Source organism: Carassius carassius, chromosome 19, assembly GCF_963082965.1.
Source record: "Carassius carassius chromosome 19, fCarCar2.1, whole genome shotgun sequence".
NCBI lineage: Eukaryota > Metazoa > Chordata > Actinopteri > Cypriniformes > Cyprinidae > Carassius > Carassius carassius.
In genome coordinates, this window is record NC_081773.1 from 32,069,267 (window position 1) to 32,083,310 (window position 14,044).

Genomic DNA, 14,044 nt, shown 5'->3' on the forward strand with positions numbered 1-14,044 from the left:
TGCTGGTGCTGATGCTGCTGGTCAGTTTTCATGTCTCTGGTGGGGTTTGTCCGCGGCTGTGCGCCTGCTCTGCTCCCGCTGAAGTGCACTGCACCTTCCGTGCGCTCCTGACCGTTCCCACAGGCATCTCCAGACAGGTCCAGCGCATTAACTTTGGGTAAGTCATGGCAGAAACTGGAGGTTTATCATAGGATCATGTATATGAAATATTAAGAGTTTGCATGCATTTTACAGTCAAGCCACATTTACAACCCGAATTCCGGAAAAGTTGGGACGTTTTTTAAATTTTAATAAAAATGAAAACTAAAGGAATTTCAAATCACATGAGCCAATATTTTATTCACAATAGAACATAGATAACGTAGCAAATGTTTAAACTGAGAAATTTTACACTTTTATCCACTTAATTAGCTCATTTAAAATTTAATGCCTGCTACAGGTCTCAAAAAAGTTGGCACGGGGGCAACAAATGGCTAAAAAAGCAAGCAGTTTTGAAAAAATTCAGCTGGGAGAACATATAGTGATTAATTAAGTTAATTGATATCAGGTCTGTAACATGATTAGCTATAAAAGCTTTGTCTTAGAGAAGCAGAGTCTCTCAGAAGTAAAGATGGGCAGAGGCTCTCCAATCTGTGAAAGACTGCGTAAAACAATTGTGGAAAACAATGTTCCTCAACGTCAAATTGCAAAGGCTTTGCAAATCTCATCATCTACAGTGCATAACATCATCAAAAGATTCAGAGAAACTGGAGAAATCTCTGTGTGTAAGAGACAAGGCCGGAGACCTTTATTGGATGCCCGTGGTCTTCGGGCTCTCAGACGACACTGCATCACTCATCGGCATGATTGTGTCAATGACATTACTAAATGGGCCCAGGAATACTTTCAGAAACCACTGTCGGTAAACACAATCCGCCGTGCCATCAGCAGATGCCAACTAAAGCTCTATCATGCAAAAAGGAAGCCATATGTGAACATGGTCCAGAAGCGCCGTCGTGTCCTGTGGGCCAAGGCTCATTTAAAATGGACTATTTCAAAGTGGAATAGTGTTTTATGGTCAGACGAGTCCAAATTTGACATTCTTGTTGGAAATCACGGACGCCGTGTCCTCCGGGCTAAAGAGGAGGGAGACCTACCAGCATGTTATCAGCGTTCAGTTCAAAAGCCAGCATCTCTGATGGTATGGGGGTGCATAAGTGCATACGGTATGGGCAGCTTGCATGTTTTGGAAGGCTCTGTGAATGCTGAAAGGTATATAAAGGTTTTAGAGCAACATATGCTTCCCTCCAAACAACGTCTATTTCAGGGAAGGCTTTGTTTATTTCAGCAGGACAATGCAAAACCACATACTGCAGCTATAACAACAGCATGGCTTCGTCGTAGAAGAGTCCGGGTGCTAACCTGGCCTGCCTGCAGTCCAGATCTTTCACCTATAGAGAACATTTGGCCCATCATTAAATGAAAAATACGTCAAAGACGACCACGAACTCTTCAGCAGCTGGAAATCTATATAAGGCAAGAATGGGACCAAATTCCTACAGCAAAACTCCAGCAACTCATAGCCTCAATGCCCAGACGTCTTCAAACTGTTTTGAAAAGAAAAGGAGATGCTACACCATGGTAAACATGCCCCGTCCCAACTATTTTGAGACCTGTAGCAGAAATCAAAATTGAAATGAGCTCATTTTGTGCATAAAATTGTAAACTTTCTCAGTTTAAACATTTGCTACGTTATCTATGTTCTATTGTGAATAAAATATTGGCTCATGTGATTTGAAAGTCTTTTAGTTTTCATTTTATTAAAATTTAAAAAACGTCCCAACTTTTCCGGAATTCGGGTTGTATTTCAGTTGAACTTATGCAATACGGATTGTTTCAAATCAGTATGAAACTAATTGTAGCAGCTGATTAGAAACTGATTAGTTGTCACATTTGACTAACTGTTATAAGAGGCGCAAGACAAAAAAAAATACTTTCAGCAAAACTTAAACTAAAGCAATTATTAGATTCTATTCTGTTCTATTCAAGCAAACATATTCTGGTCTCAAGATGTATCTCGGGTCTCTCGTGTATGTTAAAATCATGAGTCTTGCCAACTTTAAGACATTAATACCTTAGCAATAAGATTGCAGGATAGAATAAAATTAAATAAAAAAAAAAACAGCTCTTGAGACAACTTCTATGTGACAACTAGCCCCAGCCTTCCATACTTTAGTATGTGCACATAAAAATGTAGCATTTATATTTATGCATTTAGTAGACATTTTTATCCAGAGTAAGTTACAAAAGAAGTACAACAATATTTTTACACTTCCACATAAGATAACAATATTGGCAACAATGCATTTGCTCTCTAACAGGTTTAACACTATAAATCACATCACAGACGTCTCCTTTGCTGGCCTTCGAAAACTAGAGCTGCTGATGATGCACAGCAACAATGTGCAGAAAATACCCGAAGCTGCTTTTCAGGATCTGGTTTCATTGCAGGTAAAACCACAGTCATCTGGTGAAGCACACTAGCAGTCCTTCATGTATGTAGTTCTAATGAATTAGTTTTAACTAAAAAAGATTCAAAGTAAAAGTGACTATGGTGTTGTGTTAGATTTCAAATACTAAACAGACTACAGCTGTAAGCGTTGCCTTGTGTTTGTCAAAATGACACAGAGTTCACTGTGTTTCCTGCAGGTTTTAAAAATGAGCTACAACAAACTGCGAGTCATTACCGGTCACACCTTCTCTGGTTTGACGGCCCTTGTTAGACTCCATCTGGACCACAACCGCATCGAGTTCATCCACCCGGATGCGTTCAGTGGGCTGACCTCACTGCGTCTGCTCCATCTAGAGGCCAACCATCTACAGAAGATCCATCCTGCTACTTTCAGTACGTTCTCGCTGCTGCAGCGTTTCCCCGTGTCTACCCTGAAGCACCTGTACCTCTCTGAAAACCTCCTCAGCACACTGCCCAGAAACATGCTGGAGAACATGCCGCAGCTGGAGAACCTCTTCTTATATGGAAACCCATGGAGCTGCGACTGTCGGATGAGCTGGTTACAGGACTGGAGTGCACGAAATCCAGGTAATTAAACTGTTTCTGAGTACTTCTGAGTATCTCTACTTAATATCCTAATAATTTTTGGCGTTAAAGAAAAATCGATAATTAGTTAATTAAAAAATAAAAAGAGAAACAGTTTAGATGTTTGAATATTTAGAACACTGAGTGAAGAACAAATTCCATCTTCTGAAGTCTGGATTTGTTTTGTTTTTCTAGGAGTGATGAAATGCAAAAAGGACAGATCATTTGCCAGCGGTCAGCTCTGTCCACTGTGTGTGTCTCCTAAACACCTTAAAGGACAAGACATCTTGGATCTCAAAGAGTTCATCTGCTCTGGACCAGCTATCAGCTCTCCAGGGAAGAACGTCTCACAAGAGGAAAACATGAATGAACTTCTGCCCATCGACAGGATCAAACCACCATTTGGAAACATCTCCCTTGGTTTATCTGATGAGCATGGGACTAGAGTGGACTTGATCTGTCAAATACTTAAACCAATAGAACCCACTAAAATCAGCTGGAATTATATGAAATCTCTAGAGATCGCTGCTAATGTGACTCTCTTCTTCGACCTGGAGTGTCCTGTGGACAGAGACAACTATGAAAGCTTTTGGAGGCTTCTTGCGTACTATAGTGAAGTGCCTGTGCATCTTCGAAGGGAAATCATGTTAAGTAGAGAGCCAGAGCTGAGCTACAGATACAGACAGGACATCGAAAGGGATACCTATTTTTACACTGGCGTCCGAGCCAATGTTGTAGCCCGTCCATCTTGGCTCATGCAGTCCTTCGTGAACATTAAATTAAACAGGCCTTATTCCTCCTCCAAGAGTATGAGACTCATTCTTAACACTCATTTGACAACCACTACAGACAAGGAGCCCGTCAGATCTTGGGTCATGATTGAACATGACAATAAAACCCAGACGAGCTTCAGTTCTGTTGTGGGTGGTGCGATTGAAATGGACTGCCGTGTGCAAAGCGCAGGAAACGCTACTGTTCACTGGATGATGCCCGATGGGTCAAAGATTAAAGCTGCGTTCGACTCAACCGACAAAAGAGTCACTGTTTCTAGCAGTGGCAAACTTCACATTAAATCTGTCGAGCACAGAGACTCTGGGGTTTATTATTGCATTGCTGAGGTTGCAGGAGATACAGATGTTCTGCCTTTCCGTTTTTCCATTACAGAGTCCTCAACCCCGCTTCCAGGTGAAGAATTTGGAAATGCTTTAACAAAGTTTGTTGGCGAGTCTGCATCTTTGCCGTGTCTTACTACTGCAACTCCAGATGCTATGGTGAATTGGATATTTCCAGATGGCAGTGTACTGAATGCCAAAGCAAATTCATCCAGGGCTTTAGTCTTTCCCAATGGGACTTTGTTAATTCCTTATAGTCAGCTCAACAATAATGGATATCACAAATGTGTTGCCATGAACCAACATGGTGTGGATGTACTGGTGACTAAACTAACTGTTATGAGACGGAAAGGAATTCAACCACTGCGACAGTATCTAATACGGCCACAATCTGCCGCGGGAGTTTTCTCTAAAGTAAAAGCCTATTTGGAGGATGTAGAGGAAGCTTCCGGAGATGAAACTCGAGTACCAAACAGAAGCTTTATTAATCGAAGAAAGGGTCCAAATGCAAGAACTCAAGGGCGTTATTTTGGCAACATCCGCCATAGGCGACCCTTTAGAAAGGGCATGCATGAACAACCAAACAGAACTGGCTTAACAAACCAAAGAACTGTTAATACCAAGAACAATATAGACCCTAAGAAGTGGGCTGTTCTTTTGGCCAAAATCCGTGAGAAAACCTCTCAAAAGAACTCATCAGTTAACATTGTCCAACATGGTGCTGCAGAGATGGAAAATGTAGATCATCCGGGGTTGATTGACGACATTGAGAGTTCTTCTGGAGACTCTGGTCCACAGGAAGAGTCAATCACTTTCAGCACGCCACACCAAGCGGATGTTTTCCACAAGCATGCAATTACACCCCATATCAAGGGACAAAATAATAACGTATACCTTACGGCTCCTCCAGAATTACAAACTAGCTCAGATGAGGTGCCTTACATCTCAAATCCCACATCTGGACACCATTATGTTATGAAAGAGGTGAATGTTGAAGAAAGAGGGCATGTGAGCACCATAAGTGCTGAAAATGACCAAGTAAATTCCAGGTCTGTCATCAAACCGAAGTCTGAGAAAGAAAATGAGCTCAGTTTCTCAGAAAATACCAGCGTCCAGTCACAGATTGGGGGTTTTGATTTTGGACAGCCTGACAGCAATTCCTTTGCTACTACATCAAGCCCACACTCACCGTCCAGAGCAAAAGATCAATGGAGCTCCAGGAGAAGATTTGGAGGTAGGCGACGAATAAAATTAAGACTCCCGTTCTCAAAGCTTCCATCAAGAAGACCATGGTCAACCTCTACGACTGCAGGAGTTCATGCTCCAACTTTGAAAGCAGATCTAACAAGCCCAGCTGAAGACACAATTATCTATCCAACTTCTACAGCTACTGGTCTCATTTACTCCAGAACCCCATCTGAAGACACGTTGATCCATCCAACTAGTACAACCACTGCTCACATTTTGTCCACTAATCCAGCTGGAAGCTCGTCAGTCCATCCAACTATCCCAGTAACCACTCACATTTACTCTAAAACCTTAGCTGAAAGCACGTCGGAATATCTGACTACTATTCCCACTCAACCTACTGTGCCGAGGGTATTCCCAAATGCCATTAATGAGGAAAACACCATCCAGCTCCCGGATGAGAAAACTAGTTCAAAAATACACAAAGTAAAGGCAAACAATTTCCTCCGAATCCAACAGATGCCTACAAACTCTAGAACTCTATCTGCATCTCCCTTCATGAGCACAACATCAGAGTTAGATAATAAAGACATTAGTTATTTCGAGGAGGAAGAAGACAGAAGCATTGCATCTGCAGAGAAGATGGATGAGTACTTGGTTCCCACGAGTGTATATCCGACATCTCGACTTGGCATCGAAATGGTCCCACTGACAACTGCCCAGCAGGAGTTCACAGGCATGCTTTCGACAGCATTACCAAAGGCCAACAAAGAGATTCATCCAACAGAGATCAGCTTTACTTTCGACACAGACAGGCTGGATGTCTTCCACTTACCTGAATCACACTTCAGCAATGTTCTAAGAGAGAATGATACATTGGAAGTAAGTTCTACAGAAGAATATTTAGTCACCTCCATGCCACAACCCCTTGACTCCCCACTTTCACAACCAACTGAAAGCTTTAAAGAAGACAAATCCATTCACAACCAAGTATCTTTTCCTTCAACACCAAAATCCATAATATCTGTTGGGAGACAAACCGAGTCTTTAGCCACAAGATCACAATCGCCTACTCTTACTACGCAGACTAATGAGATTTACTTCTTACAACCAAACTCTGTTTCTAAGCAAGACCAAAGGGAAAGGTTTGTCCATGAACTCAATGAACCTTTGATTCGTCCTACAACACTGAATACTTTGCCCACAATCACATTACCAGCAACTACAGCCATAATTCCAAATACAATCCAACTAATTGGAAAAACAAAAGCACCTACTACACTGTTGATAGCTGCTACTACTTCTGGGCCTACTTCGACTACTTCAGCTACTATAATGATGACTACTACTACTACTACACCTGCTATAAAGTCAATACCCAGTTATCTCTTACCAAACAATAGAATCCCATTTTATTCAAGAGAACCTGGAACAAATTACATTGATTCCAGGCACAGGGGAAGATTTCCCAGCACTAACCACAGGTATCCGTACTATAACGGTAGAAATCCTTCTGTGAATATTAGCCCTAATATTACCAGAAAACCTTCTGGCACCACCTCACCTGTGGATTTAAACTCTCTCAACCATGACAAATCAACTACTACACCTAAGATACCGACAGCAACTACTCGATCTGCCACCTCAAATCCCACGACTGTGTCAAGCACCACGCAGCCAAACAACCAAATTCAGATCGATGAACCAGTGAACAAACAGTCAGGTGCAGTTATGATTCCTCAAAGACCGCAAATGCTTCCTGTGCTGCAAATGAAGCCCAGGATCACTGCTGCCAAACTCCACACAGTCACTGTGAATGCTGGGACAGATGTGCAGTTACCATGTGATTCTGTGGGGGAGCCAAAACCCCTCCTGACCTGGACCAAAGTCTCCACAGGTAACTCAAATACTGTATGATATGGCAAGCAGGTACAGTTACTGTGAATTATATGCAGGAATTGGATAATTATTTTAATGCATAAATATTTTACAATAGAAGATAAATGGGTTTTTCTTAAATACTTCCCTAAAAATGATTTGTGTTTTGTTTTGTTTTGCTTTATTATTAATTTTTATTATTTAATTTACATTTTTTTATTATTCATTTATTTGTTTGTTTATTTATTTAATTGAATATTATTTGTAAAGGTTCAACCATTGCTTGTGGTTCATTTGACACTTCATCTTTTTGTGCACATTGCAGTATGTATGTGTAAGTATATATATAAATTGGACACTTGTTTTCATATTTCTTACACTCTCTCTTTCTCTTTCTGTACTACTAGAAATTATGCAAAACTTAAATTTTTTGGTATTTCTGCATAACATCTGTGCTTAAAAATTCGTAATGTATATTATACTGTATTTCTGCATATTTGTCTGTATATTTTTTATTAATAAGTTCTGGATATTTTTCTTTTAGTTTATTTAACCGATTTGATGTCTTATTTGTGTTTAATATAAATGTTATATTGGTTTTTTTTTTATTATTAATTTGACACATTTGTTATTTATTTTCAATCACTGTGTGTGTGTGTGTGTGTGTGTGTGTGTGTGTGTGTGTGTGTGTGTGTGTGTTATTACTTTACAATATATTAATTAAATTATAGAGACTAAACAGAGATTATGTAAAGCTAACAATATTAGTGGTGTTTTTGTAGAAATTTAAAGCACATAATTCTAAATTGTAAATATTTTAATTTAAAACATTTGGTCTCTGTTCTGTTTTGTATATATGTGTCTAAATGACTAAAAGCAGCTTTTCATTGGTCTAAATTCATTCATCCCTCTCCCTCATGCTTTATTTTCCACAGGGGCCGTCATATCATCAAATAACAAAATCCAGCGATTTGAGGTCCAGTCCAACGGAACGTTTGTCATCCACAATGTCCAGCTTCAGGACCGCGGGCAGTATCTTTGTAGCTCTCGCAATCCACACGGCATTGACAAGATGATGGTGACCCTAGTGGTGTTGGCCCATGCACCCAGGATGATGCTGCCACATCATAAAGATATAACAGTCTATCTAGGAAACAATGCTTTCTTGGAATGCAAAGCACAAGGTCTCCCAATCCCAAACATCAGCTGGGTGCTTCCGGATCGATCGGTGGTGCGAGCTGTTAGTAACAGCCAACAGAAGGTCATGCTCTTCACCAATGGGACGCTTCAAGTCAAAAACACCAATTACCTGGACGAAGGCGTCTACAAATGCATAGCGAGCAACGCTGCTGGAACCGACATCCTTTCCGTGAGGCTCCACATCGCAGCCTCACCTCCCACAATCCAAGAGCAGCTCTGGGAGAACTACACTGTCTCTGATGGACAATCAGCGTTCATGCACTGCACCACTAAAGGCACGCCAAGTCCAACTCTCCGCTGGGTCACGTTTACCGGTGTGCAGCTTCGCCCCTCGCAGTTCATCAATAGCAATTTATTCGTTTTCCCAAATGGGACGCTGTTTATTCGTAACCCTACAGAGAAGAATTCTGGGAATTATGAATGCGTGGCTGTGAATTCGGTGGGTGTTGCTAAAAGGACTGTGAATCTGCAGGTGAAGAGGAGCTCCACTACGGCCAGAATCATGTCCACTTCTGCACACAGTATTGATGTCAGCTATGGAGGTCAGCTGAGTCTCAACTGTTCAGCCACTGGAAGCCCCAATCCCAGGATCATCTGGAGGACGCCGTCTAAGAAACTGGTTGATGCATATTACAGGTAAAATAATTGCATATACTATATTTTCATTGGGGATGCAGCTAAATTTACATTTTTGTCTGAAGCCATAACCAACCAAAATGACAATGGCTCTCGGTGGAATTCTTTTGATTCTCTCCATATACACTGTTGGTTACAGGGCATGATTAACCGAATAGCAAAACAACATGAAGAGTAAATTAATTACAGAAGACAGACAAATCAGAAGAAAATAAATGGATAGAGACAAAAGACAAAAAGAATGTTAATCAAATGCAGAGAAGAAAGCATAGTTATTCTGATCTAACAATATTTTGCCCAAACCCATCATAAGCCTATGTTAGAAACCATGAACACCAGTGGTCTGTGTGATCTGCTTTGGCTTATGATGCTTTGGGGAAACACAGCCTTGATTTAGTAAATTTGTGGTTTTGGCACAATTAAATTTTTTTTGTTGCGCTTTGATAAAACGTCATGTGGTGCTACTAAATCTGAAATGCCTTTATATATGTGCAACTCTACAGATGTACAGATAGGCATTGTTGACATTTAAATGTGAGTAGTAGTTTGCTCATATTTGGTGTTTCTGACACAAGAGATCAAGGATTTCAGATTGTCGTTTTTGTTGTTGTTTATTTTCACTAGAATTAAGTTTTGAGTTCTTAAAATAATTATCTTGATATGAACCAGAGCTAAAATACATTTTAGTGGAGTGCAATATATCTGCTCGCATGAGAATATTGGTTTGCTCTGTTTATAGCCTTGAAAAGGTTTTTAAATAAGTTAATCCAAATTTATTTTTATAATTTGTAGCTGAAAAATGGATCTTGACTCTTTCCCCACTAGCGTTTTTAAGAAAAAGTTACCATTATTGATAATTTGTACAAAATTTTCATGTCCCACAGAGTATTTTGAATATCTGAACATGCAATATGTCAAAAGAAGAACTCTTTCTAGCTATCAGAAGTTACAAACTGTAATAAATGATACATTTACTAGTGTCAAACTTATCATAACATAACCTCTTTTTTATCGCTCATTTTAGCTTTGATCGCAAAATGAAAGTGTTCAGCAATGGCACACTCACTATCACGTCAGTGACTGAGAAGGACGAAGGCGACTATCTCTGTGTGGCCAGAAACAAAATGGGTGACGACTATGTTCTACTTAAAGTCAATGTGATGATGAAAGCGGCTAAAATCGACTACACGTCACTGAGCGATCGTGAGGTTTCGTATGGAGGAGAGCTAAAAGTCGACTGCGTCGCTTCTGGTCTTCCCAACCCAGAAATCACGTGGAGTCTACCGGACGGTACCATGGTCAACAGGATCCCTCAATCTGATGATAACAGGGTTCGCGGCAAGAGATACGTGATGTTTGATAACGGCACGCTGTATTTAAACGAAGTTGGAATGGAGGAGGAAGGCAACTACACATGCTACGCCGAGAACCGGATTGGCAAAGATGAAATGAAGGTTCATATCAAGGTGGTAGCGGTTGCACCAATTATCCGAAACAACGTTTACAGCATCGTCAAAGTTCCTTACGGAGAAAACGCCATACTTAACTGCAGCGCCAAAGGGGAGCCAACTCCCGTAATCACATGGACGTCTCCGGCTCATCGGGCCATAGTGCCAGTTTCCGAGAAGTACCAGATCGCCAATGATGGCACTTTGCACATTCAAAACATCCTGAGTTTTGACAGTGGGAATTATACATGCTCAGCTAGGAATGTTGTGGGAATTGACAAGAAAGTCTTTCATGTTGAAGTCCTTGTGTCAACGCCGATTATAAACGGATTTGAGAGTCTTGGGATCGTTCGTAAAACTGTCGTAAAGGATCAGCGTGTGCTTTTAGACTGCAAAGCAAATGGCAACCCAATTCCAAGGATCATGTGGGTGTTTCCCAACAACATCGTGCTTCCGGCACCGTACTATGGCTCAAGGATTACAGTTCATCGCAATGGCACGCTGGACATCCACACAGTGCGGATAAGCGATTCTGTCGCGCTTCTTTGCATCGCACACAATAAAGGAGGAGAAGCCAAACTGCAGTTTCAACTCGAGGTGACCGAAGGAGATGAAAAGCCACGACTGCGAAATCCCCCTACAGAGTCCGTCCAACTCTCGGATGAGATAATACATCTAAATTGTTCCGTTGAAGGAAAACCATCACCAGAGATCACTTGGATTCTCCCTAATGGGACGTCGCTTCTTAGGGGAACTAGTATTTTCCGTTTTCATCATCGATTTGATGGCACTTTAGTTATTAGAGACCCGTCGGTTTCTGAGATCGGACGGTATCGATGTGTCGGGCGCAACAGCATCGGATACGTCGAGCGAATTGTGACATTAGAGTCCAACAGGAAACCGGAAATCACTAACAAGTACAGCTCGCTTGTCAGCATCATAAACGGTGAGAATCTGCATCTCAACTGTTTGTCCAGTGGTCAACCATTACCCAAACTTACCTGGACTCTACCAAACGGAGTCGTCTTAACCCGACCACAGATGACCGGACGATATTCGGTCCTAAACAATGGCACTCTTGCTGTCCAAAGGACGTCTGTGTACGATAGAGGGATGTACCTCTGTCAAACAACTAATGAACATGGATCGTCCAGCCTGTCGGTTTCAGTGATTGTAATCGCGTATCCACCGCGGATAACCAAAGGACCATCACCAGTGACTTACGCTAGTCCAGGTGTGGCTGTTCAGTTAAACTGTGTTTCTCTCGCTACGCCTAAAGCCGAGGTGGTTTGGGAAATGCCTGACGGTCTTCAGCTGAAGGTCGGCATCCAGCCACGACTTTATGGAAACAAGTATCTCCATCCTCAAGGTTCATTGGTCATTCAGAACCCTTCCAGCAGAGACAATGGCGTTTATAAGTGCACTGCCAAAAACGTGGTCGGTAGCGATAGCAGATCAACTTATGTCTATGTGTTTTGATGCAAACTAACTTTACAGACAAGCCCGAAGAACTGCATTAAGACTGTTCGTAAAAAAATATATATAATCTTTTGGAATCACTTTTTACTGACTCTTGTAAATATGAAAGTGTGATATTTTAATCCACTTCAATTTAAGCGACTCTGGAGTATTTCTACATTAATAGATGTCCGTTCATGCTCTTGGGAAGTAAACTGATAATCAAGCTTGCATGGAATTTGCACCAACAGAACTGCAAAATTCACTAAATTCTACACATGCTTGTTTGTTTATTTGGTAACACTTTACTTAAAACCTTTATGTATAATGCATTATAAAAGTAGTTTTAATGCATTATGCCTTGTAATAATGCATTGCCAGTTAAGACTTTATAACACTTCAATAATTAATCGTTACACTATGCATTTCGTAATAATTTATAATGCACATTATGAATAATTATAATGCATTATACCCCTTAATAACCCTTTACAATGAATTAAACATAAAGGCTTTAAATAAAGTGTTACCATTTATTTAATATCTTATTTGCTATTTATATGGTGCTTTTAGTTATCAAGAACCATAAGCTCCATTTAGCACATCAATTTAATTGGTAATGCCTTACAATAATGTTCATTTTGCCAACTACATTGAGCATCAGCTAAGAGTATTGACTATATGATTTAGAATTTCTTTCATTTTTATTTTATTGTTGTTGAATTTAATAATTTACTAATATATTATTGAAATCAAAAGTTGTATCTCTTAATATTATTTAACGCACCTGAACTAACATGAACTTACAGTGAACAGCTGTATTATTAATTAACACTAAGGAAGATTAAATAAATTCTGTAACAAATGTATTGCTCATTGTTGCAGTGACTAATGAGACTTTTTTTGTAAAGTGTAAACCAATTTATTCATAGAATCCTGATTTTTGCACCTACATTATTTTCACATTTAACATGCATTCATTTAGTAAATGAGAAGGATGCATTTATTTACATGCATGCGGTCATTTAGCAGATGTTTTTTTCTTTAAAAAAAAAAAAAAGGAACAGACACATCAGAAAGAATTCTTAAAAATGCAATATAGAACAATTTCACTCATTTATTAAAATGCTAGATAAAGCCAACATCCTGACACTTATTGAATTGTTTTTTTAATAGGAGCTTCTTTTACAGCCACTCATGCACATCTTTTGGTTAATAAGCGCTCATTGCATGAAATAGGCTTCACTGAATCTAATTTCTGATGCAAGCGATGAATGCAGATGCTTTCTAAACAGCTTCTTTTGCATGTGTAACAGATTGTATTAGCATGCTGCTAAGATAATATGCTTAATAGCCTATGCAACATAAAATTTGGGTGCATTCTTATATTCATATTCTGATGGAACATACTGGTGCTTTTCACTGTTGAAAGGATTTTCTTATCGTCCCCTCAGCTTTGATTTCACTAGTCTATGTATATCAGCACACAACCTTTTTATCAGGTTTTGAGACACAGCTACTAAAAGCTATGCTTGCCAAAATGAAAATATTGTGAAAATGTTTTATACATGGAATCAGGGATTCCTTCCAGTGTACATTATTAGGTTTTAATAAGTTTTCCAGTGCACATTATTACTTTTTTTCTTTTGCCACTTCTGAGTTTGTGAAACTGTGGTGAAATGTGCTGATTTAACACACGAATGAACACAGTCTGTATTTGGGTCTGTTTATTCCTTCTCTGTATATTATCTTTCATTTATTTTAATAAATTATTTGTATGTTTTTGTCTAAAAACTAACACGCATTCACAATTTTGAACTGGCTACATTTTTAATAAAAACTGTTTTCATACTTCTTTAGTAATTTGTTAACATATCGTGCTTTAATTTTACAAAAAAATATATATATATTATATATTATATATTATATATATATATATATATATATATATATATATATATATATATATATATATATATATTTAATGCATGCACTGTAAAGTAAATTCTAACATGTTTTAGCTAAATAACTTAATTTATATAATGGTT

General features: G+C 39.4%; 1 protein-coding gene across 1 annotated transcript in view; it reads left to right on the plus strand.

The window, feature by feature from the left end:
- Positions 1–13,790, plus strand: part of mxra5b (matrix-remodelling associated 5b) — a 15,146-nt gene extending 1,356 nt beyond the window's left edge. Inside the window, exons 2-7 of the mRNA XM_059500724.1 lie at positions 1–157; positions 2,361–2,490; positions 2,689–3,079; positions 3,272–7,273; positions 8,190–9,090; positions 10,115–13,790. The exon at positions 1–157 is cut by the window's left edge and continues 61 nt beyond it. Of these exons, the coding sequence (XP_059356707.1) occupies positions 1–157; positions 2,361–2,490; positions 2,689–3,079; positions 3,272–7,273; positions 8,190–9,090; positions 10,115–12,017 (7,484 nt within the window). The 3' untranslated portion in view covers positions 12,018–13,790. The remainder of the gene's footprint in view (positions 158–2,360; positions 2,491–2,688; positions 3,080–3,271; positions 7,274–8,189; positions 9,091–10,114) is intronic.
- Positions 13,791–14,044: the final 254 nt, after the last annotated feature.